This window comes from Macrobrachium nipponense, chromosome 22 (assembly GCF_015104395.2).
Source record: "Macrobrachium nipponense isolate FS-2020 chromosome 22, ASM1510439v2, whole genome shotgun sequence".
NCBI classification, from domain to species: domain Eukaryota; kingdom Metazoa; phylum Arthropoda; class Malacostraca; order Decapoda; family Palaemonidae; genus Macrobrachium; species Macrobrachium nipponense.
The window spans coordinates 55215391-55243029 of NC_087213.1; the positions used below are offsets into that span (position 1 = coordinate 55215391).

General features: G+C 45.1%; 2 protein-coding genes across 4 annotated transcripts in view; both read right to left on the minus strand.

Moving 5' to 3' along the window:
- LOC135198691 (E3 ubiquitin-protein ligase TRAIP-like) overlaps window positions 1-27639 on the minus strand; it is a gene marked incomplete at its 5' end in the record, with an annotated part of 425152 nt that overhangs the window by 122225 nt on the left and 275288 nt on the right.
- LOC135198683 (uncharacterized) overlaps window positions 1-27639 on the minus strand; it is a 68994-nt gene that overhangs the window by 2394 nt on the left and 38961 nt on the right. Inside the window, exons 4-5 of the mRNA XM_064226506.1 lie at window positions 3737-3855; window positions 2768-2925 (exon numbers count right to left, since the gene is read on the minus strand). Of these exons, the coding sequence (XP_064082576.1) occupies window positions 2768-2925; window positions 3737-3855 (277 nt within the window). The remainder of the gene's footprint in view (window positions 1-2767; window positions 2926-3736; window positions 3856-27639) is intronic.

Sequence of the window (27639 nt, forward strand, 5' to 3'; positions counted from 1 at the left end):
ATGTCTATCTATATATATTATATATATATATATAGATATATATATATACCTATAATATAACATATATATACATACCTATATATATATATATATATATATATATATTATATATATATATATATATATATACCTATATATATATATATATAGATATATATATATATATAGATATATATATATATATGATATATATATATAATTCTTGTATGAAAACCAAAGAATAAAAAAATACTGTGCACCAATATCAAGTGAAGTTGTCATTTGGTGAATGAAGGCCAAAAGCTTATTACATACCAGGCTCTCACATGATTTTTTTGGCTTGTTCCATACAAATGAGTACACGTGAATAATGATTACAATAATAAAAATGGCAATCAACATTAAAGATTCGTTTTTCACTTAAATATTTCCAATCAACATCTATTGATTATATTGGCATCAGTAGCTTCCTTGGAGATTGACAAAAAATATTAAGTAATTTCTTCACAAAAACAATTTTTGAAAACGTAAATGAACTGACAGAAGATAATGACGCATCTTTTATGAACTGAAATAAATAAAACCAATCTCAAATGCAAATGAATAGTATTATCAATAATATATGCATGAAATAATGAAGAGGAAATGGTGAAACCCAGAAGACAAGACACTAAAAGCTGATGAACTGCTCCATCACAACACTGTGTAGTGATGGTTGACATTATACTGAGGCAATTACAAAATGTTCAACAACCTTCCACTGCCACATCCCGCTTATATTATTATTAATTTTTTTTTTTTTTGCTCTATCACAGTCCTCCAATTCGACTAGGTGGTATTTATAGTGTGGGGTTCCGGGTTGCATCCTGCCTCCTTAGGAGTCCATCACTTTTCTTACTATGTGCGCCGTTTCTAGGATCACACTCTTCTGCATGAGTCCTGGAGCTACTTCAGCATCTAGTTTTTCTAGCTTCCTTTTCAGGGATCTTGGGATCGTGCCTAGTGCTCCTATGATTATGGGTACGATTTCCACTGGCATATCCCATATTCTTCTTATTTCTATTTTCAGACCTTGATACTTATCCATTTTTTCCCTCTCTCTCTTCAACTCTGGTGTCCCATGGTATTGCGACATCAATGAGTGATACTTTCTTCTTGACTTTGTCAATCAACGTCACGTCTGGTCTATTTGCACGTATCACCCTATCCGTTCTGATACCATAGTCCCAGAGGATCTTTGCCTGATCGTTTTCTATCACTCCCTCTGGTTGGTGCTCATACCACTTATTACTGCAAGGAAGCTGATGTTTCTTGCACAGGCTTCAGTGGAGGGCTTTTGCCACTAAATCATGCCTCTTTTTGTACTGGTTCTGTGCAAGTGCCGGGCATTCCCTTGCTATGTGGTTTATGGTTTCATTTTCGTATTGCACTTCCTACATATGGGAGAGATGTTATTTCCGTCTATCGTTCTTTGAATATATCTGGTTCTTAGGGCCTGATCTTGTGCCGCTGTTATCATTCCTTCAGTTTCCTTCTTTAGCTCTCCCCTCTGTAGCCATTGCCATGTGTCATCGCTGGCTAGTTCTTTAGTCTGTCTCATGTATTGTCCGTGCATTGGTTTGTTGTGCCAGTCCTCTGTTCTGTCTGTCATTCTCCTGTCTCTGTATATTTCTGGGTCTTCGTCTACCTTTATTAGTCCTTCTTCCCATGCACTCTTTAGCCACTCGTCTTCACTGGTTTTCAGATATTGCCCCAGTGCTCTGTTTTCGATGTTGACGCAGTCCTCTATACTTAGTAGTCCTCTCCCTCCTTCCTTTCGTGTTATGTATAGTCTGTCCGTATTTGCTCTTGGGTGTAGTGCTTTGTGTATTGTCATATGTTTCCTGGTTTTCTGATCTATGCTGCGGAGTTCTGCCTTCGTCCATTCCACTATTCCTGCGCTGTATCTGATTACTGGCACTGCCCATGTGTTTATGGCTTTTATCATATTTCCTCCATTGAGTTTTGACTTGAGTATTGCCTTGAGTCTCTGCATATATTCTTTCCTGATCGTGTCCTTCATCTCTTGGTGTTTTATATCCCCTCCTTCCATTATTCCCAGGTATTTGTATCCTGTCTCATCTGTGTTTGATGTTGCTCCCATCTGGTAGCTTTATCCCTTCAGTAATATTATTATTATTATTATCATTATTATTATTATTATTATTATTATTATAATTATCATTATTATTATTATTATTATTATTCACAAGATGAACCCTATTCACTTCATAAAAGCCCACAGGGACCACTGACTTGAAATTCAAGCTTCCAAAGAATATGGTGTTTATTAAGGAGTAAGAGGATGTAAAGAGAAATATAAGAAGAGGAGATTTCACTTGTTGATAAAGAAATAATTAATAAATTCATAAATATATAAAAATATACTAAAATGCAAGGAGAACATTATTAGGGTATTATGTGCATTGCATCCTCGCTTGAACAAGTTTGAGAGCAAGGCACATTTTTACTGCATATTGCTGCTGCTGTTCAGCAAATCAGGTCGCTCTCGGTAGGAAAAGGGGATCAGGAATCGATTATGAATGTGAAAGATCTGTTAAAATACAACGTATAAAAAAAGTCACAAACATAAGATACAATAAGCTCTCTTTGAATATAAACTTCAACATTAAAAATATAATAAATGTTACACATCAGTTTCCAAAAATATGACAGCACCCCAGAATAGTAAAAGAAAAGAAAAGAAAAAAAAAGAAGTCTTATTCAATCAAAATTACATCTGACTAACCTGTTGACCTGGATGCAATGGTAGCTAGCTGCATATCTGTCATGTATTTGGCAACCACAGATTCCTTGAAGCCAGGGCGATAAGGAGACACTATGGTGCTCTGATAAACGGACAGCATATTGTGTACTCCAGGAAGACAGAATGTATCAGGCACAGGCCTAGTGAAAGATTATACGTACTGGTTACGACTAAGTTAGGTTGCACAATTACTTAATAACAAATACATTATAATTATAAACATTTATATGAAAATTTAAGATAAAACAGATAGCAAACAATATTTATCAAAATCTTAAATGAATTAATAGATCTACAAAACAAACATAACACAAACTGAATAACTGAGGCAATGTCTATCATCATCTTACAACTACATCAGATTTTCCTTTTCAAGGTTAAACATGAAATGAAATATCTCCACTCCCTCCCTTCTGCCTTGCAAATTGCTGCCTGTGCTACCATCTATGTAAAGTCTTCATCTATTCCATTTTTCTACGATTACCTGGGTTTTCCTACAGGTTTCCAGCCTACTAACTTCATATATAATATTTTTCATGATGAAGGAGGCTCACCCTTTCTCTCAAACATAAAAAAACAACTCATGCTTTGAAATCTGTTACTGCATCCTTTGGCAATAAAACCATTTATTCCAGTAAAATAATCCCTCATTTCTAAACAAATCCTTTGGGCAAGCAATACCAGTCTATAAAAGTGATTCAGTGACGTGCTTAAACTAAATCGTAATATGAATTACTGAAACCAAAAAAATCCTAGCACTTACATAATCTAATGTGGATTTTGAAAAGCAGCATCTCTGCTTACTCTAACGTAATTTTCTTTGAAAATATTTTAAAAAGCACGACTTTTTATTTACAAGATTCAGAAGAATCAGAAGAGACTTCTGGAATTAAACCTTAATATATATAGAAATTCTTCAACACTACAGTCTTGATGAAACTTCCAACTCACCTATGGCCTGGAACAAAAGATGCAGGATCAATGCAACTAACACCAAACTGTGAAAGCTGGTGCCTAATAGCCTCTACTTGTGGATCATGCAACTCTTCTTGCTGTGAGGAATGTTGTTGCTGCAAAATAAATGTTTTAGGAAGTTAAAAAAACTGGAGTTTACATACTGCATCCAGAGGGAAGTGACATATTTCTGTAAATACAAACAACCATAATTACAAATCTCAGGCCACTTTGAATATTTGAATAGCTACAGTGGTACCTCGGCATACAAAATTAATCCGTTCCGAGGCAGCCTTCGTAACATGAGCTTTTCGTATCTTGAACCGCATTTTACATGTAAATTGCCTAATTCGTTCCAAGACCTACAAAAACACCCCAGTAAATTTTATAATAAAGCTAAATTGACCAATAAATACTAATGAAATACAACAATTTGGACCATTCAATACCTAACTTAATACGTACTACTAATATGTACCTGTGAATAAAGTGTATTAGTGTACATGGTATACAAGAAATACTGTACGTACATATGTACGTATGTAGTAAAATGTGGAACCTTACCTTTCGAGTGAGGCTATCTCCGAAAGTGGCAACAGAGGAGGAGGACAAACGGCAGAAAATTTGTTACGTAGTACGTACACTTAACAAAACACATTAAAAATGTCAGGAAACATAAACTAAACTTTACGAAACACATTAACAAAACCGTAACACTTAACTTTACAAAAAACTTGAAATTACATTTTTTTTTTACTTTTTTTATTTTTACATATTTTTTACTTTTTTATACTTTAAGTTTTTTACAAAATTTCAATTTCTTCTCCACCGAATGGATGCCAGTCCATTTACGGAATTTATCAAACCATCCCAAGAAGCCTTGAAGTCTGGGGTTGCTGTCGATGTCCCTTGTCCTCCGTCGTCTTCGGCCTGGGCAATCAAATCACCGAAAATAGCGCTGGCCTTCTGGCAGATTGCCGTCTCAGTTATCATATCGCCAGCGATTTCTTTTTCCTCAGTCCATAGAAGAAGCATCCTCTCCATCTCATCATGCACATGGCTCCTCTTGTTGGACAAAATAGTGATGCCCTTGGAAGGTGTAGCTGCTTTGATGGCTTTCTTCTGCTTAAGGATGGTGCCTATCATCGACAGATTTCGGCCGTATTCCTTAGCGATCACACTCAACCGCATGCCAGCTTCATACTTTTTTATTATCTCCATTTTTGTCTTCATAGAAAGCATCCTCTTCTTTCCGTGAACTTCAACAACTTTCTTGGGACCCATGACTATACTGTACGTAATTAAGTTATGTAGTATATTAATTAAGTTCTCACAATACAAGATAAAGTAGTACAACGAAATCACTAACACGAATTTATGTTAACAAACTAAATCGTATATGTGAACGAACGAATTCTGCGTGCATACAATAATGCTGGTGCGAAGCAATGGCTGAAGAAGAACGCCTTTACGTAGAGCACGATGGGAGAGATGCTGACCAATAGGAGATCAGGATCTTATGGCAGTGACTAGCATCAGGAACCAATGGGAGTGTGGGAGGATGGTGGCGAGTCTACTCAGTTGGGAGCGCGAGAGTTTTAAAATTGTTATCAGTGGTCCGGGCGAATCTCGGGACTTTACAGCAACAACCTTTCATATCCTGAACTGTTTTCATATGTAGAGCCAAACAAATCTTCGTATTTGCTTTCGTAACTCTAATTTTTCGTAAGTTGAGCCTTTCGTATGTCGAGGTACCACTGTATTCTTGGTGCCATCAAAGAATCAGGGCTATTTCTATTCTGCGAGTGGTATCTATGATTATTATAGTAGTCTTAACATATTGATCTAACCAGACCACATGGTTTGTTCTTAATTAAGGGATTTTGACGAAGGAAAAATTTATTTCTGGGCAAGGACCTGTGTCGCCCAGTGAAATACTTCCTTTAGTGGATATTTCTAAGGTAAAATATTGCTATAATTACCAGAGAAAAAACTAAACTAGTAATGCCAGAATAGACTGGCTCGCTCACCTTTAATAAAGGTGTCGGTATGGTATCTGGGGCGAGTGGAAGCCACTACCAGAGGTCCCTTGCCATTTAGGTTCTCCCTTAATCAATATCCCTCGTCTACCGAGGAGCCGATGCAAGGCCCCGCTACCCGCTAGCACTATGACTAGCGCCTTTGTTTTCATTCCTGTAGATAGTACCCAAGCTGGGCCAAGAAAGGGGTGTGGAAAGAAAAGTTGGGTGGGATTTCACTGGGCGACACAGGTCCTTGCCCAGAAATAGATTTTTCCTTCGTCAATATCCCTTTTCTGGGCTCAGCCTGTGTCGCTCCGTGAAATAGTGCCAGAGTATTGGCTCCACCAATTTGGAAAATTGTAGATAATCAAAAATTACAGGTGAATTAAAACTCAATTAGAGTTAAATACTATAATGTAAGTAATAACAGATCACAATAAACAACAATTACAATTGTTCTAGAGTTTCAATGATCCTTAAATCTAACTTATCTACATAGTGGGGTTAAATAACCCACAGAGATTCAAATAACACACACTAGTAACAAACCATCACAATGGAAATCAGACCCAGATACAATCATATATACAATACAAATGATACATATATACAGAAAGTGCTATCCAAGGTAAATTATGAACCCGGTAGCGACCGAGCTACGGCAAGAATGCTAGTGAGGCAGGTAGGAATGTAAGAGAGATATAGGCTATATAACTACTTATTACTAATTATGCAATGTCAGGGGAAACTCTGTTTCTGGCTGCCACTGCTGGAAATTTAAGGGCCTCTAAAGACTTCAAGTAGTGGCGCTTAATAATTACTGTTGGAGATTTCCAGCCTGTGTACTTCTTAAGATCGTCAAAATTCATATGTTGAAAATAATTAACCCTCTTACGCCGATTGGACGTATTAAACGTCGAGTCAAAATGTCTCCCGTATGCCGATTGGACGTATCATACGTCGGCTCAAAAAAGTTTTTTTAAAAATTCGCGGAAAAATATATAGGCTACCAGCCGAAAACTTTTGTATCACGCGCCTTGGGGGATGCTGGGAGTTCACGGATTAAGGCGTTGTTTTGTTTACAATCGCTACGCAGGCGCGCAAGCGCGAATTTCTTTCTTATAGCAATAAAAAGTATCAGTGACACATCTCGGAAATTATTTCGTCACTTTGACATAATTTTTGCCCCATTTTAAAATGACAATTTGTCCAAAATTGCATTTTTCCTAACTATACAAACCTGAGGTCCTTTTACAATAGGAAGGTACTAGCGGCAGCTGGATAGGTCGTAAGCTTTCGAACAAGGGGTTCGGTAGTTAACTGCTTGTCCGACAGGCGCGCGCGCGCGACTGGGAGGTAAACAAATCACTTTTGCTTTTGGCCCAAGCAAAAACTGCAGAGTGAGGGGTGGCGTGAGGTGGGACTATGTGTAAAAGGACCTCAGGTTTGTATAGTTAGGAAAAATGCAATTTTGGACAAATTGTCATTTGTTCCGACACGGCATACAAACCTTCGGTCCTTTTACAATAGGAAGACTCACTTCTTGGTGGGAGGAATCTGAGTCTTTGTGAACAGACTGGTGTTCGCCCAACCTTGGAATGCCTCCCTGGTCGTAAACGAGCTGAGGGAGGGATCCAAGGCCTCCTGTCCGATTGATCGGGTGTGCACCGCAGGATCAATGGTCAGACCTCTGGACCAAGTACTAAGAGAGAGGCAAGCGTATCTCTTCGTACCAGCAAACAAGAACAAGTTCCTATTTGCAAGAGGCAACATAAAGTTATGGTTTGTCTCTTGTTGGCATCAACTTCCCCCCCCTTGTAGGAGGAAGTGGTGGATATTCGCTCCCATCCCTAGTGAAAGGGATAGGATGGGGCTCTGTCTAGTAGCTCACCTGCATCTCGTCCTTATCCAGCAAGGTGATGACCGTATCCCTCTACCCACAGGTAGAGGGGGAGAAAAAGATAGGAAGAGAAGCCAGTCACTCTCTCATTCACTTATCTATTCTTACAGTCACACCAGGACTCAATGCTGTTCAGCCTGCTAGGGTCTGGGTTAGCTACACGTGTTGAGCAGCCACCACGGGTCCCAAGGAAAACGATCCAAGGACCTGTGGGCAATATCCAAAAGGTAGAAGGACGGTTACCAGTGGTCTGGTTGTACCAGACCACCCCTGCCTTCAGTACCTGCGCCACGGAGAAGTTCTTGTGTAACTCGAGGGAGTGTACTTCTAGGTCATCTTGGTGCTGACGAAGAGTCTTCAACACTCAGCCTGGGATGTCGAGTTTCTTCAGAAAGCGCGGTCGCGCTTTCACAGGACAAAGCAGCATCTCCTTCGCATCGAAGGCGGTGAAGTCCATTAGGGAGGGGATTGTGAAGGACTCTAACCGATCGTCAGGAACCGAAGGGTTCTGAGTCTTCGCTACGAAGTCGGTACGAAATCGAGCGTCACGAATCCCCATCCCCTGGATGCTTGACTTTGCAGGAAAAGTCATGCAATTACCTCAGAGGAAAAGAAGGGAATGGTCGTATGACCTATCCTCTCTCGACTTCGGTGATGTCCTGTACCCATACTGGTCTATCCGTCTGCAGCGAAGTGTCTCACATTCTCCTATCACCAAGCAGTGAAGTTCTTCTTCTCGGTAGTGGATAGGACACCGACACTCAATGGTGGGTGTCGATGGTATGGGTACTGTGACAAGCCGTTAGGACGAAGAAAAGACTGTTATGGAACAACCGAACTAAGTCCACAGCAAAGTTCGTAACCGACTTGGGCGCTCTGACAGCTGCCAACTGACTGCGTTCGGTAGTAGGCAAGTTGTCCAAGCACCCGAGCAAGTCACGTGACCTTCGCCTTAAAAGGGTTATGCCAAGAGACTAAACAAATAATTTGTTCGTCACCGATGCCAGAAGGCGAGGTGATGATTCTCTTAAGGCATGTGCCCAACAGGCGAAAGTCAATTGCCTTCTAGAGACCGAGGTCCCTGATGGCAAGATATCTCATAGTATAGTTGATTCTCAGCTAAGGAGAAACAACACTGTGTCGTTGAAGACGAAGGTGTACAGAAAATGCAACCTACGTCTTCACAGCTGAACCGAGAGAAGGATTCTCAAGATTCTGAACCTGTGCTACAAAGACTGAGAACGCTAACCGCTATTCATTGCAGTCCGTGAGGATCGTAGTTGCAATAAAAGCGGAGCGCTTTTCAGTAATGAAGACACAGGGAAATACTGCCTGAAGAACTGCTTCTCATGGGCTGAACATTTGGAAGGTAGAGCTGTCAGGTCGGAGAGTAGGCGATGTCTTCTGACATCTGTTAATTCGGGGCGAACAATGAATAATTGCACACCTACGAATACGAGATATTTTGAAGACAAACTCAGATGTCTGCAAAAATCATCCGCATTATCGCGGTGCGATGCAGTGGGAGACTAGTACAGACTTCTGTTACCGTGCGGTAAACAGAAAGATGAAAGAGTCCAAGAGATATCTTTGTTGAAAATTCTCGCAATGTCGAAGGCGATGAAATCGAGCTTCACAGCAGTAGATGGTCCTTCATTATTGCGAGAATCCCCGTTAATCAGAGACCTAAGTCCATGATTGTTGGGTAGAGATACGGTTCGGTAGTCAATCAAACCAGGGGAGAGAGAGACGTAACCGACCGTGCATCTCTGAGACCTAGCTGATACTGAGCTGCTATCAGGCAGTTCAATACGCAGTAGCTCTCGGTGACTCGTCATCCTGAGTTGCCAGTTAATCCCTTCCACGAAGGAATGCGTTCGGCTAGAACCATCGAGCATAAAGAATACGCTCGAGCAATTATATTTAAACGAAACGGATTTTCGGTAAATACAAAGCTGATTTGGTGTTGTCGTGACAATACCAAGTATCTAAAATCGAAACTGATAACTGCTGGGAGGTTGCAGGCAACCCCGAGTTGCAGTTCAATTAAGATACAATTCGTCTCGGTCACAAACCGTAGTTAACTACGGTATGCGCCTACCCCCCGGACAATTCAACAGTTAAAAGAATCATGTCGCGAGGGTAATATACGTAGTATATTTGTAGGTTCTGTACCACGACCTCCATCCTAAATTCTTTTCCTCTCGAGGAATGAGAATAAGGATTGGAGATCGACCGACCTTCGTTCCTAGCCAAGAGAGTAAAGGAGAAGTCTTTCCCAAACCCAAAGGAAAGCTTCAATGGTGAACAGAATACCGAAGACGATAGTTCAAGGCCAAACTGGAAGTTCCCGTCCGTTCTTCTCTATTCCAGGTTAATCGCCTACTGTGAGATACTCTTCTTTCAGCAGCAGTCTTCTTCCAAATGCTAGAAATTACAGGAATTCGAGCATAAGCGAGGTTCCCGATTATCGTGGAACAATTATCGGGGATTCTCGCTCAATTTGGACCGTGGTCTCGCCTAAGTGTTTGGAGATCGTAAAAAACTCGAACACTCTGAGTGCGCTAGCAATTCCGTAGAATTCTAAGCACTCTGCGAAACCCCCACCGAAATTCGTCAAACGATATCAGCTTGGTGGTCCTCTCGATTCCCGTAGAAATCGAGAAAGGGGCAGGATCCCTCCTCAACGACCGGGGCTTACGACAGGTAGGACCCGAAGGTCCCCCGGTAGCGCAGCCCCTAACGTGGGATCTTACAGAGAAATCTCTGTAGGATCCCTCCCCTTTCCCTCGTGTAACCGTAAGGAGAGAGGGAATGGGGGAGGAATTGGATACTGGCTCGCCTTCCCAGCGGAACTAGCAGTTGGAGAAGAAAAGGAGCAGCCATCGCCTTACGGCGATGGCCTCTCAGAGCCTGGGAAAACGTATCTGTCAAGGAGAAAAACGTTTTGGTGTTTTCCCGAGGAGGGTTACGAACTCATACTGTAGGTAAGGGTCTGTCGCCACTGTGAACGTCGTCTGGGTGGGGCTGATCGACACCTGACAGGAGAGAGCCGATACCGTCCTCCGACTCATTCCAGTCCTCGTCGAGGTCGAAAACCTCTCAGGAGGACCGAAGGGGTATTCAAATACGGTGTCCGAAGACACGTAGAAACGCCTCTGTCGCAGTAGAGGAGGTGAAGTAGCTTGTTCGACCGGCCAGAACTGAGAGAGCCTTCTTGTCCGGAGACGAGAGACTACCTGGTTCAACACAGTCGGCAAGCTCCGATCGCGGCAGACCCACCGTCGATTTGGGTTTCCCTCTCGGGCCCCAAAACGACGCGAGCAGAGACGTGCTCTGCTGGTGGGAGCGGCGATCCTTCCCCGAGGTCGTTGTGCTGACGAATCAGCCATAACCTCAGCAAAGTTCCTCTGGATCTCGGAAGCACAGCATCTTGCAGAGTAGGACCAGTTAAGCCCTTCGAACAAGAGCATATTCCGAGAACCTTCCTCCTAAGAAGGGGGAACAGCGACAGCCCTCTCGGTCTCCTCCAGCCACTTGCGCATACGTCCTGGCCGGTCCAAGAACCGTGCCTGGCACGTAGGGCGTCGTGGTGGGATCATGAGGGGCGCACCCCTCACGATCACTCCTCAATATCTCGCTCCTTCCCGGTGTAACCCGAGGAGGTTGAAGGTACGGGAGAGGCAGACCTGACGCTCCCCCCTCGCTCGCTGGCAGAACCAGCAGGCTTGGAGGGCTGCAGGCGATCGAGCTGCGGGCCTGGTCGAACCGTCTCGCTGTGGAGAACGGCTGGACTGAGCACAGCGGCCCCCCGATCTCGATTGTGTCAGAAGAGCTGGTGCTGGTTGCCGTACCCGATCGCTCTCTGTGAGAGCGACGGTCGTCAGGCGACCTGCAGGCTCCACTGTCACAGTGGAGACCGGTGCTTGTCCTCCACGGCACGTCACGTCGCTGGTTCCAGCCGTGGCTGGCACCGGCGAACGGGGGGACCTCTTCCCAGCCTCAGCCCGTGGCCGGTCGTGACCATCACGTCAGCCCGGGTAGCCAGCTGGTCGCCGCCGAGAGCGAGAGCTGGTCTGGTGAGAGTCGCATGAGCGGCTGTCACCAGTCTTCCGCTCCGTGCCGTGAACCTGACGCTGAGCGGGCTCAGAGGTCTGGTTCCTGGCTGCATGGTCGCTGGTAGGCGACCGTACACTCGGTACCTCCCGCGAACGAGAGGCCGAGACGGACCCTGATGCACTGGCAGAACCACTGACACCAGGCGAGGAAAAGTACCCGTGTTAGGCCGGTACCCCTCTGGTCCCCGTAGTCTTCTTCCTTGCGGAAGAAGAGACGGGCCCCGCTCCCGAAGGAGCAGGAGGACCAGCGGAAGGAACCCTCCCGTCCCACGAGGTGAGACGGGTCCCGAGAAGCTCCCGAGGGGAGACTTCTTAGGAGGGAGGAGGCAACCTTCTTCTTCCTCGGCTGTGAAGCCTTAGAAGTCGAAGGGGAAGAGGCGGCAGCCGACGACGATGAAGAAGATGAAGACGACGACGACGACGCCTTCCTCCTCTTCGTCAGCTTCCTCAGGACAGAAGTAAGATCTGCCATCCAGGGCGGAGCCGGGGCTGCTGTAGCCGAAGCACGGGGCCCGGACGCACCTGTACAGACAGACCAAAGTCTGGGGTAGTACCACCACGAACAGGGACGATGTCAGCAGGTATGGGCCTCTCAGGAACAGCAGGCACAGCCAGCACAGCATCGGCAGGGACAGCCAGCGCAGCAACGGCAGGACAGCCAGCCGCAGCAAACTGCATGGACAGTCAGTACAGAATCGGCAGGTACGGCAGGCAGCTTGGAAACACAGGAGGTGGAGCAGCAGCCAGCAACATCCTGGTACCGGCGGCAGGTCCAGGGGCGAGCTCTAGGGCAGCAAGGAAGGGGTGGTCGCACGGCAGCGCAGCAACCACGAGCGGCGGCGGCAACGCTCCCCCCTCGGTACGGCGAACGGCACTTCACAGCGGCTGTAGGCAAGACTGTTACCACGTGAGGCGAGTACACCAGGTGAGGAGGGACGTCGTCACCTGGAGTCGATATCGTTGTCGTGGTCACCACTCCATGGGTGACCGCAGCAGGCCCAGACATAGAACCGCCGCCCCTGGACACTGGCACGCACGCCCTGCAAATCGAAGGACGCCCATACCTCACCAAGGTCCACCCTCGTGGCAATAGCACCTGCGGAAATAACAGTAGTAGTGATTAGTGGGGGGGAAGTCCCTCGCGCGGGGGGTGAGCCCCACACCGAACGAGCGGAAGACCCCGAATACAATTGTACATTGGGCACCGAGCGCCCTCCCCGCGCTCGACAGATCGGGCGAGAGGAACCCAGATAACCTCCCCCCGAAGGGGAAAGGCCATCTGTGGGAGCTGAGCGTGCGCGCGCGGGGGGGGGGGGGGGGGGGGGGGGGGGGGAATTCTCGTTCCCCACCCCTGCACAGCACCCAAGTACCCAACAATAATAATAAGAGCCCGAGAGCAATCGTGCCCTCGGCACCGAATGCAAGGGCATAAGGATCAATTCCCTGACTGAGCGCAACTTGAACCAAAATGTTATTGTTAGTATACAATAAGGTTTTGTACATACTTACCTGGCAGATATATACTTAGCTATACGTCTCTGACGTCCACGACAGAATTCAAAACTCGCGGACACACGCGACAGTAGGTCAGGTGATCTACCTTACCTGCCGATGGGTGGCGGCTGTAAGAACCAATCTCCCTTTCCAGCCAGAAATTTTTCCTTCCACCGGTCTCCTGAGGGGAGGCTGGGTCGGGCCATCAATCGTATATATCTGCCAGGTAAGTATGTACAAAACCTTATTGTATACTAACAATAACATTTTTGTACATGAACTTTCCTGTCAGATATATACTTAGCTGATTGACACCCTTGGTGGAGGGAAAGAGACAGCAATATAAATATGGAAAAAAGGGGAAAACAACACTAGTTGTAGGATGTAAATACAACCTTGGTTCTTACCTGGTTTAGGCAGAAGACTTCGTAGTTACTGTCTATGAGTCTGCGTTGCCTTAAGAGCTTCAGCGAGGGCGTGACCTACAGCTGACAGACTCTTTGGGTCTATCAAAGGATTTGGTTATCCGCTTACTGATAGAAACCGAGCAGGATCTGTCAACGGGGATTCGCCCACTTATATGACAGAACCTAACCACTATCATTGCAAGGAGCTCAAACATAAACGATTCACCTAACAATCTAATCATTGTTAGACTACGAAATGAAAAAAACATGCCTACCCGCATGTTCTTTCAAACAACAAAAAAAACTTACAACCTAACAAGGGGAAAAATATATACTACTAAGGATATGTCTCAGCTCCCTGCCCCAGCACCGAATCCGCCGATACGTACGGGCCTAACCCGAAGCACTTTTCATACGTATTTTTGACGTCTCTCAGATAGTGGTTTGCAAAGACTGAGTTGCAACGCCAGAATGTTGCCTTCATAATATTACTCAGGGATATGTTTTTGTTAAAAGTCAATGACGTGGCAATAGCTCTTACCTCATGAGCTTTGACCTTAAGAACTTTGAATTGACTTTCATCACATATCGCATGTGCTTCTTTCACCAGGCTTCTGATAAAGAAAGAAAGCGCATTCTTCGAAAGAGTCCTCCTTGGATCTCTTACAGAGCACCAAAGGTTGACATCATTGCCCTAAGTTTTTTCTTTCTCTGTAGATAGAATTTTAAACTTCGTACTGGGCAAAGCGACCTCTCTGCTTCCTCGCCTACTAATGCAGACAAGCATTGTACTGCAAAGCTCCTAGGCCAAGGATTTGAGGGGTTCTCGTTCTTGGCTAAGAACGAAGGAAGGAACGAACAGATAGCTGCATCTCCTCTGAATCCCACATTTCCTTCTAGTGCATGGAGTTCACTAACCCTTACCTGCGGAAGCCAATGCCATGAGAAAAATTGTCTTCTTCGTGAGGTCTCTAAACGAGGCAGACTGGGGCGGTTCGAACTTATTGGACCTCAGGTAACGTAGCACTACATCCAGATTCCAACTCGGAACCCCTGGAGAAACCTTCTTGGATGTTTCAAACGATCTTATTAGATCATGAAGGTCCTTATCTTCTGAAATGTTTAAAAGCCTAAACACTGCAGATAGCATGCTATGATAGCCTTTAATGGTTGATACCGCCAATCCACTTTCTTCCCTAAGGAAAAGTAAGAAGTCTGCTATTTGGGTCACAGAGGTACTGGAAGAGGAAAAGTGATGGTTCCTACACCATCGCCGAAAGACGTCCCACTTCGATTGGTAGACTCTAAGGGTAGAAGGCCTTCTTGCTGCTGCGATAGCCGTTGCAACTCTTGCAGAAAAGCCTCTCGTTCTGACCAAACTTTTGACAGTCTGAAGCCAGTCAGATCTAGAGCGGCGGGGGAGGTTTTTGTGATACCTCTCGAAGTGGGGTTGTCTGAGCAGATCGATCCTCTGTGGTAATGTTCTCGGAAGATCTACTAACCATTCCAGTACCTCTGTGAACCATACTTGTGCGGGCCAGAACGGGGCTACCAGCGTCATCCTTGCTGCCTCCGATTCTGCAAATTTCTTTAGTCTCTCTCCCAGTATCTTGAATGGAGGAAAAGCATACATGTCTAGACCCTTCCAATCTAGTAGAAAACGCGTCTATCGACACTGCCTCGGGTCCGATATCGGAGAGCAGTAGTTGGCTATCCTCGCATTCTTGGCTGTGGCGAAGAGGTCTATAGAGGCTTTTGCCCCAAAGCTTCCACAGTCCTGGCAAACATCCTCGTGAAGAGTCCACTCTGCAGGCAGGACTTGATCTTTCCTGCTTAGGAGGTCTGCTCTGACGTTCTTCTCCCTGTACGACCTGGTAAGGAGACAAATCTCCTTTGCTCTGCCCAAAGCAGAAGTTCTTTTGCTGTCTCGTACAGGGAGAAAGAGTGAGTTCCCCCCCTGCTTCCTGATGTAAGCCAGGGCCGTGGTGTTGTCCGAGTTGATCTGTACTGCTGAAGCTAGGACGTGGGGCTCGAAAGCTTTCAAAGCTAGCCAAACCGCCATCAGCTCCTTCTTGTTGATGTGCCAGGTCACCTGTTCCTTCTTCCAGGTGCCTGACACTTCTCTTGAGCCGAGCGTTGCTCCCCAACCTGTTCCGAGGCGTCGGAATACACAACTTGGTTGGGGTTCGGAATGTGAAGGGACATCCCTTCTGCAAACCTGAGAGGGTTGGCCCACCAAGAGAGGTCCTTCTTGATTTCCCTTGAGATCTCGAAGGAGAACTCTAGGTTTTGCGAACGACACCTCCAGTTTCGATGTAGAAAGAACTGGAGAGGTCTGAGGTGCAATCTTCTAGAGAAAGGAATTGCTCAACGAGGAGAGTGTCCCCAACAAACTCATCCACTCCCTCGCTGTGCATACTTCTTTCTCTAGGAAGGCTTTGACTTTCTCTGACCCTCGGGCTATCCGTTCTGGAGAGGGAAAAGCCCGAAAATCCAGAGAAGCCATCCGAATCCCCAGATAGATACGATCTTGACTGGGGATCAACTGAGACTTTTGAAAGTTCACCAAAAGTCCCAGAGAACTTGCCATGAAAAGGGTCTTTGTAGGTCCTCCAAACATCTTTTCTGCGACTTGGCTCTGATTAGCCAGTCGTCCAAGTAAAGGGACACTCTGACTCCCTCCAAATGTAGCCATCTTGCTACATTTTTCATTAGGCCTGTGAAGACCTGAGGGGCTGTTGAAAGGCCGAAGCACAAAGCCCTGAACTGGAATATTCCTTCCTCCCATCATGAACCTGAGGTATTTCCTTGAAGAAGGATGGATAGGCACATGGAAGTAAGCGTCCTGAAGATCTAGGGACACCATCCAGTCCCCTGGCCGAAGGGGCCGCCAACACTGAGGATGTCGTCTCCATGGCGAACTTCCTCTTTTCTACAAAGAAATTCAGGGCGCTTACATCCAGAACCGGTCTCCATCCTCCTGAGGCTTTTGGAACTAGAAAAAGGCGGTTGTAAAAAGCCGCTGAGCAAGGGTCGCTCACTAGCTCTATATAGCCTCTTTCCTCGAACATTTGTTCCACTGCTTGTGTTAAAGCAAGGCTCATGATGGGATCCCATGTACCTGGCCACCAACTCCCTCTAGGAGTCGTTGTCAACGGTGGTCTTTCCGTAAAGGGAATCAGATATCCTTTCCGGATAATCGAGAGGGACCAGTTGTCCGTCTCTCTTTGCCCAGGCTTCCGAGAATCTTAGAAGTCTGGCACCTACTGGTGTTTGGAGGACTACTTCCCTACTTCTTAGCTCTTGACAGAGCGTGAGAAGGATCTACCTCTCTTGAAAAGGTCTATTACCTTCTCGAGTAGAGGCTCTAGAAGGAGGGCCCCTCGAAAGGGCTCCTGTCTGTCTAGCTGGAGTCTCCTTCTTCGTCTTCGTCTGGAAGGAGGTCCTAGGCTTCCGTGCCGACTGCGCGAGCATGTATGAGTCGCCTTCAGCCGAGAAGACCTGAGATGTCCTGTATTATCTTCTTCGGAAATAGCAGAGGCGAGAGCTGCGAATACAGAAGAGAGGCTCTTTGGGCATGCGAAACAGACTTAGTCAGAAAAGAGCAGAAGACGATCTCTTCTTAAGGATCCCTGCTCCAAACAGGGAGGCTATTTCGCTCGATCCATCTCTAACTGCTTTATCAATGCACGTTAGAACACTGTTGAGATCTTCTGGCGAAATAGCATCCGGGTTCTGAGTCTTCTTAGCCAAGACCCCCAAAGACCAGTCAAGGAAGTTGAAGACTTCCAAGACACTAAACATTCCCTTCAGCAGGTGGTCAAGCTCGTTCATAGCCCAGGTAGTCTTAGCAGACAAAAGAGACCGAGCGTCGTGCTGCATCTACCAGAGAAGAGAAGGTCCGCATCCGCCGATGAAGGAAGACCCAGGCCTAGGGTTCTCCAGACTCTACCAAAATCCAGTCTGCCCGTAAGTTGGAAGGAGGGAAAGAAAAACACAGCTTCCCTTTTCTCTTCCTTAGAAAGCAGCCAATCACCAAAAACCTCTCAAAGCCTTCTTCATTGAGATGGTTGGCTCATCCTCACACAAGAGGAAACTTTCGTCTTCTTCGAAGTCGAGAATAAAGAGAGAGGAGACGGAGGAGCGACGGGAGTAAGGGAGTCTCCAAACTCTTGAAGAAGGAGATCTGTAAGGATCTTATATGACGAAAACTGACGAGTCCTTCACCAAATCCTCTTCTGAAGGTTCAACTTCATCCACTGAAGAACCCTCCGCTTCTTTACGAGGGCAGTTAGCCTCTCTAAAGAAGTGCACCTGTCCAGAGAGTGTCTAGTCAGACAGACTGGCGCCTATCAGGGGAAGCCAAAGTTTCTGGAGAGCTCCTCTCGAATTAGTCCTATTCCTACTCTGATGAGTGCGTGCTCTTTGATCCTTAATCCTACTCCTAGAATTCCGGGCTTCCAAAAGGGGAGCGCCTGCTAGGAGAGGAGAGCCTACTATGCTCAAGGCGCTTCTCAGGATCCATGAGCCTGTTCAAAGGAGAGCGGCTGCCAGGCGAGCTGCGCCTACCATGAGGCGAACGCCTACTAGGCTCTTGGCGCCTACTTACAGGAGAGCGAAGCCCTGGAGAAGGTCGCCTACTAGGAGACACCGCGTCTACCATGCTCCACAAACTTCGATCCAGACTTGTGTGTCTCTTCAAAAGGTAGTCTCCCAGAAGAGACATATCTTTCAGGCTCTACACGCCTGTCCTGAACAGAGCGGCTAAAAGGAGAGCCGCGCCTATCAGGAGAAAAGAGCCTATCCTCCGCACCACGCTTGGAAGCAGCGGGAGAGCGTCTACTTGGAGGAAGTAGCGCCCCTACTAGGCTCAAGGCGCCTAACAAAAAGGCGAGATCCGTCTCTTGACGAATCCATCAAAGAGTAGGCTCTCTTATCCGGGAGAATGAAGGCTCCGGAAAATGAGCGAGAAGACAAGGGGCTCGTACGGCTAAGGGCCTACGAGCTGTTTTAACGCCTGTACTAGGACGAGCGCTAGCGCTAGACTCCAGTCCTACTGGAGAGATGTAGTCACCAGGAGAAAGCTTCTTGGGCGATTGACGCCTGGAAGACGACAAGCGCCTGCCGAGGGAAGAGCGCCTCCTTCCATCCGCTGATACAGGAGAGAGAACCGACTCTGACTGAGACGGTAACACAGGAGAAGGAATCCTAGACTTCTTGACAGGGAGAGAGACGTCTTTCGACGCGTCCTCCTGCCAAGGAGCCCGCCAGAGCCGAAATCTGCGCTTGCAGTCCAGCAAGAATTCGAGCTGGAGATCTTGCAAAATCCTCCACCGGAGAAGAGGCTCGAAGCCTACTATGAGGCGAGAACTCCTGCTCCCCTCCTGGGTTTCTTGATCTCTACTTCCGGCTCTTCTGGAAACTTCCGGGCTGGAAGGAAAGTGCCAGGAGCCTTCCAGGCTCTCTTCAGCGGTCGCGAAGAATCCGAGGCGCTCCATCCTCTTCTAGGCGAAGGTGAGGAAGAAGAAGAGAAGCATTGGCACAATACCTCCTCTTCGCGCGAACAAGGGCAGCCTGGGTACGAGCAATCAGGATCTACCGAGGGGACGCCTGATCGGTGGGAGTTCTCCTAACCTTCCTGCGGCTGTTGACTTTCCTCCTCCACTGGACTGGGAGTCTGGAAAGAGGTCTAGGCCTGGAAGCAATTAAGGAGCCGATCAGACGCACCCTCCACTGCACTGGGGTCACTGCACAATTCACCTTCACTCTTTACCTTGCAACGAACGAATCTTCTTTTCCATGCTAAGGATCGTGGCTCTCATGGTTGCCACTTCCATAGTCGTATCCTTAGTTCGATGCAGGGCGCAGGAGCTGAAACTGGAGAAGGTTCTAATGCTACAACAGGATTTTCTTCTACCTCGCTAATACGAGACTTACTATAACTCCTAGACGAAGCCTTTCTCACCCTGTCTTTCTCTAACTTCCTCAAGTAGGAAGAAAGAGCCTTCCAGTTTCACCCTCATCCACTTCCTCACACTCTTATTACACGGGTTTAACAAAAGAAAACATTCTTTCTCTACATTTAAAGCAAACTGTGTGAGGATCTACGTAGCTTTCGGTAGTCTCACCTTGCATTCATCCATAGAGCACACCCTAAACATAGATTTCTTAACCTCTAATCAGACATCTCGAAATCAAAGAAAAATCCAAATCAATATCCAAAAACAATCCACAAATGCGTATGCCAAGCCAAACAAGATCAGGTACTTCACCGAAAGTCAGTCCAAATAAATCCACGGCAACGAGAATTGAATAAAAGCTGTCAGGAGGTAACAAACCACAGGTGTAGTCGTCACCGGCGACAGAAAAATTCTGGCTGGAAAGGGAGATGGTTCTTACAGCGCCACCCAGCGGCGGGTAAGGTAGATCACCTGACCTACCTGTCGCGTGTGCCGCGAGTTTTGAATTCTGTCGTGACGTCAGAGACGTATAGCTAAGTATATATCTGACAGGAAAGTTCATGTACAAAAATAAATATTGATGCAATCAATAATAAAAGGAATAACATGAAAAAGAATCTTGCATTACGATTCACTTCACAATGAATAAGGGCTCGGATCGAGCGCATTTGCGCCCTCGGTACCGAGCGCAAGGGTAAAAGGATCCATTCCGATTATGAACGGAAACCTTGATCCATAATGAATTGATGCAATTCAAAATATATATGAAAAATGAAAAAGAATACTGCGCTTGCGATTTCACTTCATATAAAATAAAAGGGAAGGATCAATTCCGGGAAATAGCGGAAAACATTGATCCAAGTAAATAATGTAATCTCAATAAAATATGAAAATGAAAAAGAACTGCACTTGCGATTTCACTTCATTCAAATAAAAAGGGGAAAGGATCAATTTCCAGGTAAGAGCGGAAACTGATCCAAAATGAGTATTGCTACAATCAAAATTAAATATAGAAAATGAAAAAGAATACTGTACTTGCGATTCCACTTCCATACAGAATAAGTTTCGTGCCTGAGCGCATTCGCTCGGCAACGAGCATACAGGTCAAAAAAATATAAATGAAAAGGGCACTTACTTACGATTTTCATCTACACATTTCCAACCAAAATATAAGCTCGGAGCGAGCGCTCTCCCGCCCTCGGCACCGAGCATACACAATACGAGGATCATTTCTGGGAAAAATGAATTCCCGCACTTACGCCCTTCATGTCCCGGCACTCGGGTAATCGGAGGGCGTGGAGAACCAAGATCCTTTAATTCACAATTGAATTCAATGGCAATGGAAATAAATATGAAATGATTGTACTTACAATTCAGTTTCACTAGATAATAGAAAAGAAAAAACACAACCATGCGAAAGCAACGACGATGAAGCGGGCAGAGAGCGATGATACACGTCTACACGCCAGCAGGCCGAAAGCAAAAGTGATTTGTTTACCTCCCAGTCGCGCGCGCGTGCCTGTCGGACAAGCAGTTAACTACTGAACCCCTTGTTCGAAAGCTTACGACCTATTCAGCTGCCGCTAGTACCTTCCTATTGTAAAAGGACCGAAGGTTTGTATGTCGTGTCGGAACAATTATCCTTTACATGAAGTATTAAATATGAAAATGTGCGCAATTTCATGTAAAATACAACAAAAAAATACTCATGATTGTAGCTTTTATCAGTTTTGAAATATTTTCATATAAATAACGATGTGCAAAAATTTCAACCTTCGGTCAACTTTGACTCTACAAAAATGGTTGAGAAACGCAATTGTAAGCTAAAATTCTTATATTATAGTAATATTCAATCATTTGCCTTATTTTGCAAACAAATTGGACGTCTCTAGCACAATATTTCGATTTATGGTGAATTTATGAAAAAACTTTTTCCTCACGTTCGTGCGATAACTCTTCCGATAAATTTTTTTCGTGCAATTGTCCTAATGTTTGAACACCTTTAAATTTTCCGTTACATAAAGTTTTATATATGGAAATGTGCGCAATTTCATGCACAATACAACTAAAAACAAAAAAAACCCATGGTTGTAGCTTTTATCAGTTTTTGAAATATTTTCATATAAATACGTTAAGTGCAAAAATTTCAACTTTCGGTCAAACTTTGATTCTACGAAATGGTCGAAAAACGCAATTGTAAGCTAAAACTCTTATATTCTAGTAATATTCAATCATTACCTTCATTTTGCAATGACTTGGAAGTCTCTAGCACAATATTTCGATTTATGGTGAATTTATGAAAAAAAAAAAAAAAAAAAAAAAAAAAAACATTTTCCTTACGTTCGCGCGGTAACTCTTCCGAAAAAATCAGAATTTTTTTGTGCGATTGTCGAAATGTTTGCACCATTTAAAATTAGCTGTTTACATAAAGTTTTATATATGAAAATGTGTGCAATTTCATGTAGAATACAACTAAAAATGATTGAAGGTTGTAGCTTTTCTCTTTTTTGAAATATTTGCATATAAATCACGATAAATAGAAAAAAAACCACGTTCGGTCAAATTTGACTCTACCGAAATAGTTGAAAAACGCAATTGTAAGCTACTAAAAACTCTTACGGCCTAGTAATATTCCATCATTTTTCTTTCATTTTGAAACAAATTTGAAAGTCTCTAAAAACAATATTGTGATTTATGGTGAATTTTTGAAAAATATATTTACCTTCACTCCGCGCGCCGATTGCGGCCGCAAGTCTCCGAAATACGTACATCGCATTATCCTAATATTTGCTCCTTTTCATATTAGCCTTTTTTATAGAGTTTCATATATAAAAATGTGCGCAAATTCATGAAGAATACAATAAAAAATAATTGAAGGTTGTAGCTCTTTCCATCTCCGAAATATGTGCATATAAAAAAATATATATATAAAAATTCGACATTCAGTCAAAATTTAACTCGTCCGAAATGGTTGAAATCTGCAATTCTAATCTAAAACTCTTACAGTATCGTAATATTCAATCATTTGTCTTAATTTTAAAACAAATTGGAAGTCTCTAGAACAATATTTAGAATTACGGTGAATTTTTGAAAATAACATTTTTTTACGTCCGCGCGTTACGAATTCGTACATCATTTTGTGATAATATTTTTCCGGTGTTGCTTTTATTGTTTTACTACTGTATTATATATCAAAAGGATTGCAATTTAGTGTACAATACACGAAAAAAATTTAACTCGTTTAGCTTTGACCGTTTTTTGCACACCGTGATTTGAATACAATTATCTATGAATTTTTTTTTTTTTTTTTTCTTTTTTTTTTTTCTACCATATATCGCATTATTTACATGATAATGATATTATTTTTCATTTCTGATAATTGCATACTAAACCTCAGGCAATGAAAAAAAAATGAGCCAAAAATGAACTCTTAATCTTTAAAACTAAGCGCGCTGTGATTTTTGAAAAAAATTATTTTTTCCGCTTCGCGCTCACTCCAAACCGGCGCCGGCATACAGGAGAGGTTTTGATTTTTAGGGCTTCGGCGTAAGAGGGTTAATGGAGGTGGCTACTGCCCTAACATCATGTGCTCTCGGAAAGGATTCCGGGTTAGCTTGTTTTATGAAATACAAAATCTGTTGTCTAATCCCTTTTAGGGAAATAGTTCCTCCTTTTTCCCTAATTAACAGGGGGCCTGAAGATATCAGGGCAGTCCTATTTAAATATGCTCTTAGAGAATTAACTGGACATAGGGATGGATCCTGAGGAAGTGGGACAATCTTCCATGGGGCCCATCTATCTTTTGGGTCCTCATTTTTTGCTAGAAATTGACGATGTGGTGATAGAAGTAGTTCTCCTGTAGGGAGAAATTCAATATGATCTGATTTTCCTTAAGAGGGTTATATAATTACATGAGTCATTATTAGTGTCAGAAGCCAATTTAAGGAAATCGTTTAAGAACCATGAGACCATCCTGGGCCTCTCAGATGGTCTGAGTCTTGCACAAGCTCTTGGAATGGATGAAAAGTACGAATCTGTTAGATCTATATTGAAACCAAATTGGAAGATTTTCTTAAGAGCTGATTTGGTAGTAGTAATTGTACTAGTTGCTAGACCCTTCTCGAACAAGGTTCTGAAAAAAGTTATAGCCAGATTCGTGGACATAATTTGTGTAAATTTATATTCAATAATATAAAAAACATAAGAAGACTTAATAAGATATCTAAAGAATAAATTGTTGCCCAGTGAAATATTGTCTTTGACAGATTCTTGATTTCCGTCCAAGGGCGGAGTCTCTTGGGTAAGATCGCTGGGATGGGAGCCATTTTGTCCCGGGATCTCCGGTTTGCTTTTGATCGCCAAACCCGGTTTATATCCTTTAGTTTGGCTTTCAGCAGAACGTACGTTACTGATGCAAATTGGAGTGATCCTAGGATTCTTTCCTGGTTCCTCCGGGACGTCTGCTTGTTTTTGAGAAATTGCCTTGTGGCCTTGGCTATTTCTCTTCTCAACAGCGGAATTGATAGAGTATGAGAGTTCAAGTCCCATTGGATTCCTAACCATTGGAAACGTGACTCCGGTGTTAGCCGAGACTTGGTTTTGTTTATTTGAAATCCTAAATGTTCCAGAAATTGAATTACCTTGACCATCGCCTTGTGGCATTCTTCGACAGTTGTGGCCCATACAAGCCAATCGTCCAGATAGGCTACTAACATTATTCCCTGAGTTCTTAACTCCTGTACTACTGTTTCCGCCAACTTGGTGAATATTCTGGGCGCTATGTCGAGCCCGAATGGCATTACTCTGAAGGAGTAAGCCTTCTTTCCTAGTTTGAAGCCTAGGAATGGACGGAAGTGTCTTGCTAATGGGACATGATAGTAGGCATCTGTAAGATCTATAGAGGTGGTGACGGCACCACGGGGAAGTAAGGTCTGCCCCTGTGAAACAGTCAGCATTCGAAACTTGTCCCAATGAATGAATGAGTTTAGATGGGACAAGTCTAGAAGTATTCTTAATTTGTTTGAGTCTTTCTTTGGCACACTGAACAAGCGCCCTTGAAACTTTAAGTTTCTGAATCTTGATACTACCCTCTTTTGAAGAAGTTCTTGGGTATACTCTACCAACTCCGCTGTTGGTTTTTGGTAAAAGGTGTTGGATGGAGGAGGACCTTGAAGCCAACTCCACCCCAGACCTTTGGTCACAATGCTCTGTGCCCAATTGCTGAACCCCCACCGATGTCGGTAGAGGTACAGCCTCCCTCCTACCTGGGGATTCTCACTGGCTTGCTGACGGGCGACCACCTTGTGCTCCCCGAAAGCCCTTGCCCCGGTTGGTGGCTCTTCCGGCGCCCTGGTGACGGGAGGGACCCCTAGCTCTGCTGCCCCTAGCGAACCTATTGAATGGCTGCAAAGGCTGCGATTCATAGGTCGCATTGAAGGCCGGAGAGACTGCATAAGAGGTCAAAGCCTGGGCTTGTGCTGGTTGGGTCAACAGCACAAACTGCTGTTGCGGCTGTGCCTTGGATGTTGACGGTTGAGGTACTTGGGGTACCGGAACCGCCTGCATTAGAGTCTGTTGGGGAGCCTGGAAGGGCTGGAACTTCCTAGGTCTCTTTTTTTATTTGGGATTTGATCCAGTACACTCGGGCTTGCATCTAAGCACGAGTCCCCAACGAAGCTTCAGACTGGTTTATCCTAGCTGCTTCGAACAGAACCTCATTCACAGTGGTGGCGGGGAAGAGATCCGTGCCCCATATGGATGAGGCGATCAATTTGTTTGGTTCATGGCGGATAGTGGCTTCCGCCAGAACATGTTACCGACGGTTACGCCGCGCTACCATAAAATCATACAAGTCACACTGCATTGTATGCAGTAGTGACTTAGTCATGATTTTAAATAGCGTCTCTTGTCCATAGATAAGAGAAGCCATTTTGGTCATCGTTAGCGAACTGAGGGACCTGCTGAGCCTCATCCTAGCGTCGTACTCCGCTTGAATTAGGGCATCTGACAGTCTAGACAACCTCTCGCTGAACAGCGTGTTACCGCAGTCCGGTTTGAGTTTGCCTACTGAAAAAGTGGCAGGAGCATCAGAGTAGAACTCCTCTGAACCGGGGAACAGAAGGGAAGTCGGTTCCGTCTCCCGGAGCTGAGGCATAGGCTCGTCTTTCAGGACTGCCTGGGCTGTTGCCTCTGACACCTTTGAGATGAATGGCAACGGAGTGTCCTCATTTACCGTGAACATTGTAAATGGGCTCTTAAATGCTGTAACTTTCGTATTTACGCATTCCCATTCATCAAGGTTCCGGCGCCAAGCTTGTTGAGCTTGGTCCCGGGGGAGGATTACAGTTTCCTTCGGGACTTTATCCTCCCTGCTCATGGCAGCATCCGTTAGACAGACATAGCCAAAGAAAGGAGGTTGAAGTCCCCCAGGGTGGAAATCGAAGTCCTCTAACCTTCGAGTTCCCCAACCCTCAATGGTTAGCATGCTCTCTGCAAAGGGGGCGTGAGCTGCTACCCTCCATGGATTGTTCGGTCTGAACGGAGGGAGGTTAGATGAGTCCGGCATCAGCAAAGCCTGAGTTGCCTGACCAGGCTGTACTTGCCCTGGTGCCATACTTTCTCGGAGACCGGACATCAAGTTCTCCTGGGCTACTATCCTCTCCGACAAGGATTGGATAGTTTGTCCCGAAGCTTCCAGCGTAGTTGACAGCTGGGTCAGCATTTCCTGGAACTTGGTCTGGACCAAGTCCCCGACCATGTTGCCCATCCATTGCATGATATTGTCCGAGAAAGTATCAGGGTCAAAGGAGGAAGGCTGAGCCTTCTCCTTGGGTACCTTGGTCCTCGATCCCTTTGGTGGGAGAGTGACTTTTGGCTTGACCGCCCCGGGATTATGACCCGGTGGTGTAGAGGCAAGCTTGGTTCCTGACCTCTTTGGCAGGGACTTCTGCTTAGACTTGAAGTCTTTCTTACTTTTAACTTTAGGGATCGCTGACAAGGACTTCGGTCTAACCGACTGCGGTCTATCGGCGAACCCCTGGAAGGAAGTAGTAGTAGAAGGAGAAGAAGACAAAGATGGGCTCAAGAAAAACCCTTGAGCCCCTAGTAAACCTGCCTCGCTACCATTCTTGCCCATTTCGTCTATAGCCATGGGCTCGCGGTCCAGGTCGAGGGCTGCTACTTCCCCCGCTACTCCTGCGATGCCTTCCTCCGTGAGAGCTGCAACTGCCTCCTGGATCCTGGCGATCAGAGGGGCGGCCACTTCCGAACCCACCACAGATCCCTTCTTCACCCCTGGGAAGATAAGGGTGGCCATGTCCTGGGCCAGGATGTAAGGTTGGCCCTTGGCGGAGTTGCGACCGAAACTGCCAACCCATACCTTCAGGGTGGATAGGGCGGCTTCCCGGACTGCTTACACTCCCTGTAAGCAGGGCTATTATTAATACTTAACACTAGAAATAGACTTAACCTAGTATCAAAGTGTACATTACAGTATAATGATTCTCATTGTATCATTATGAAGAGGCCGGAGTGTTACATACCCCGGAGGAGGCTTCGTTGACCAAAGCGTAGCAGATGGCGCAGTTCTCATGGTGCCAAACCACTTAGTCCTCCATGCGAACTGCACAGCCGGCATGGGCCCGGCAGACCACGTGCCCACAGAGTTCCTGGAGAACAGCGTTGCACCCATCCTCCAGACAACAGGTAACCTGTAAGTCAAATGATACATGAGTATCATCAACAACCTTTCAGATTAGGTCCATGGTTGTGTGCGGTATGCTAATGCTGCCGGAGTAACTCCGGTGTCAGCATATATCATGCAAGATAACATATCACTCTGTTACTACTAGCTCCGGCGCCCCATGTATGCTTATAGGAACATCCTAGGCACATAATGGGAACTAAGAGATTCCACTGTCGCCGGAGCTATAAAATCTGACCGATTAAGTGGATTCAAGCTGTCCTCCATAAGCCGGAGTGAGGGATAAACCAAGTCAGAC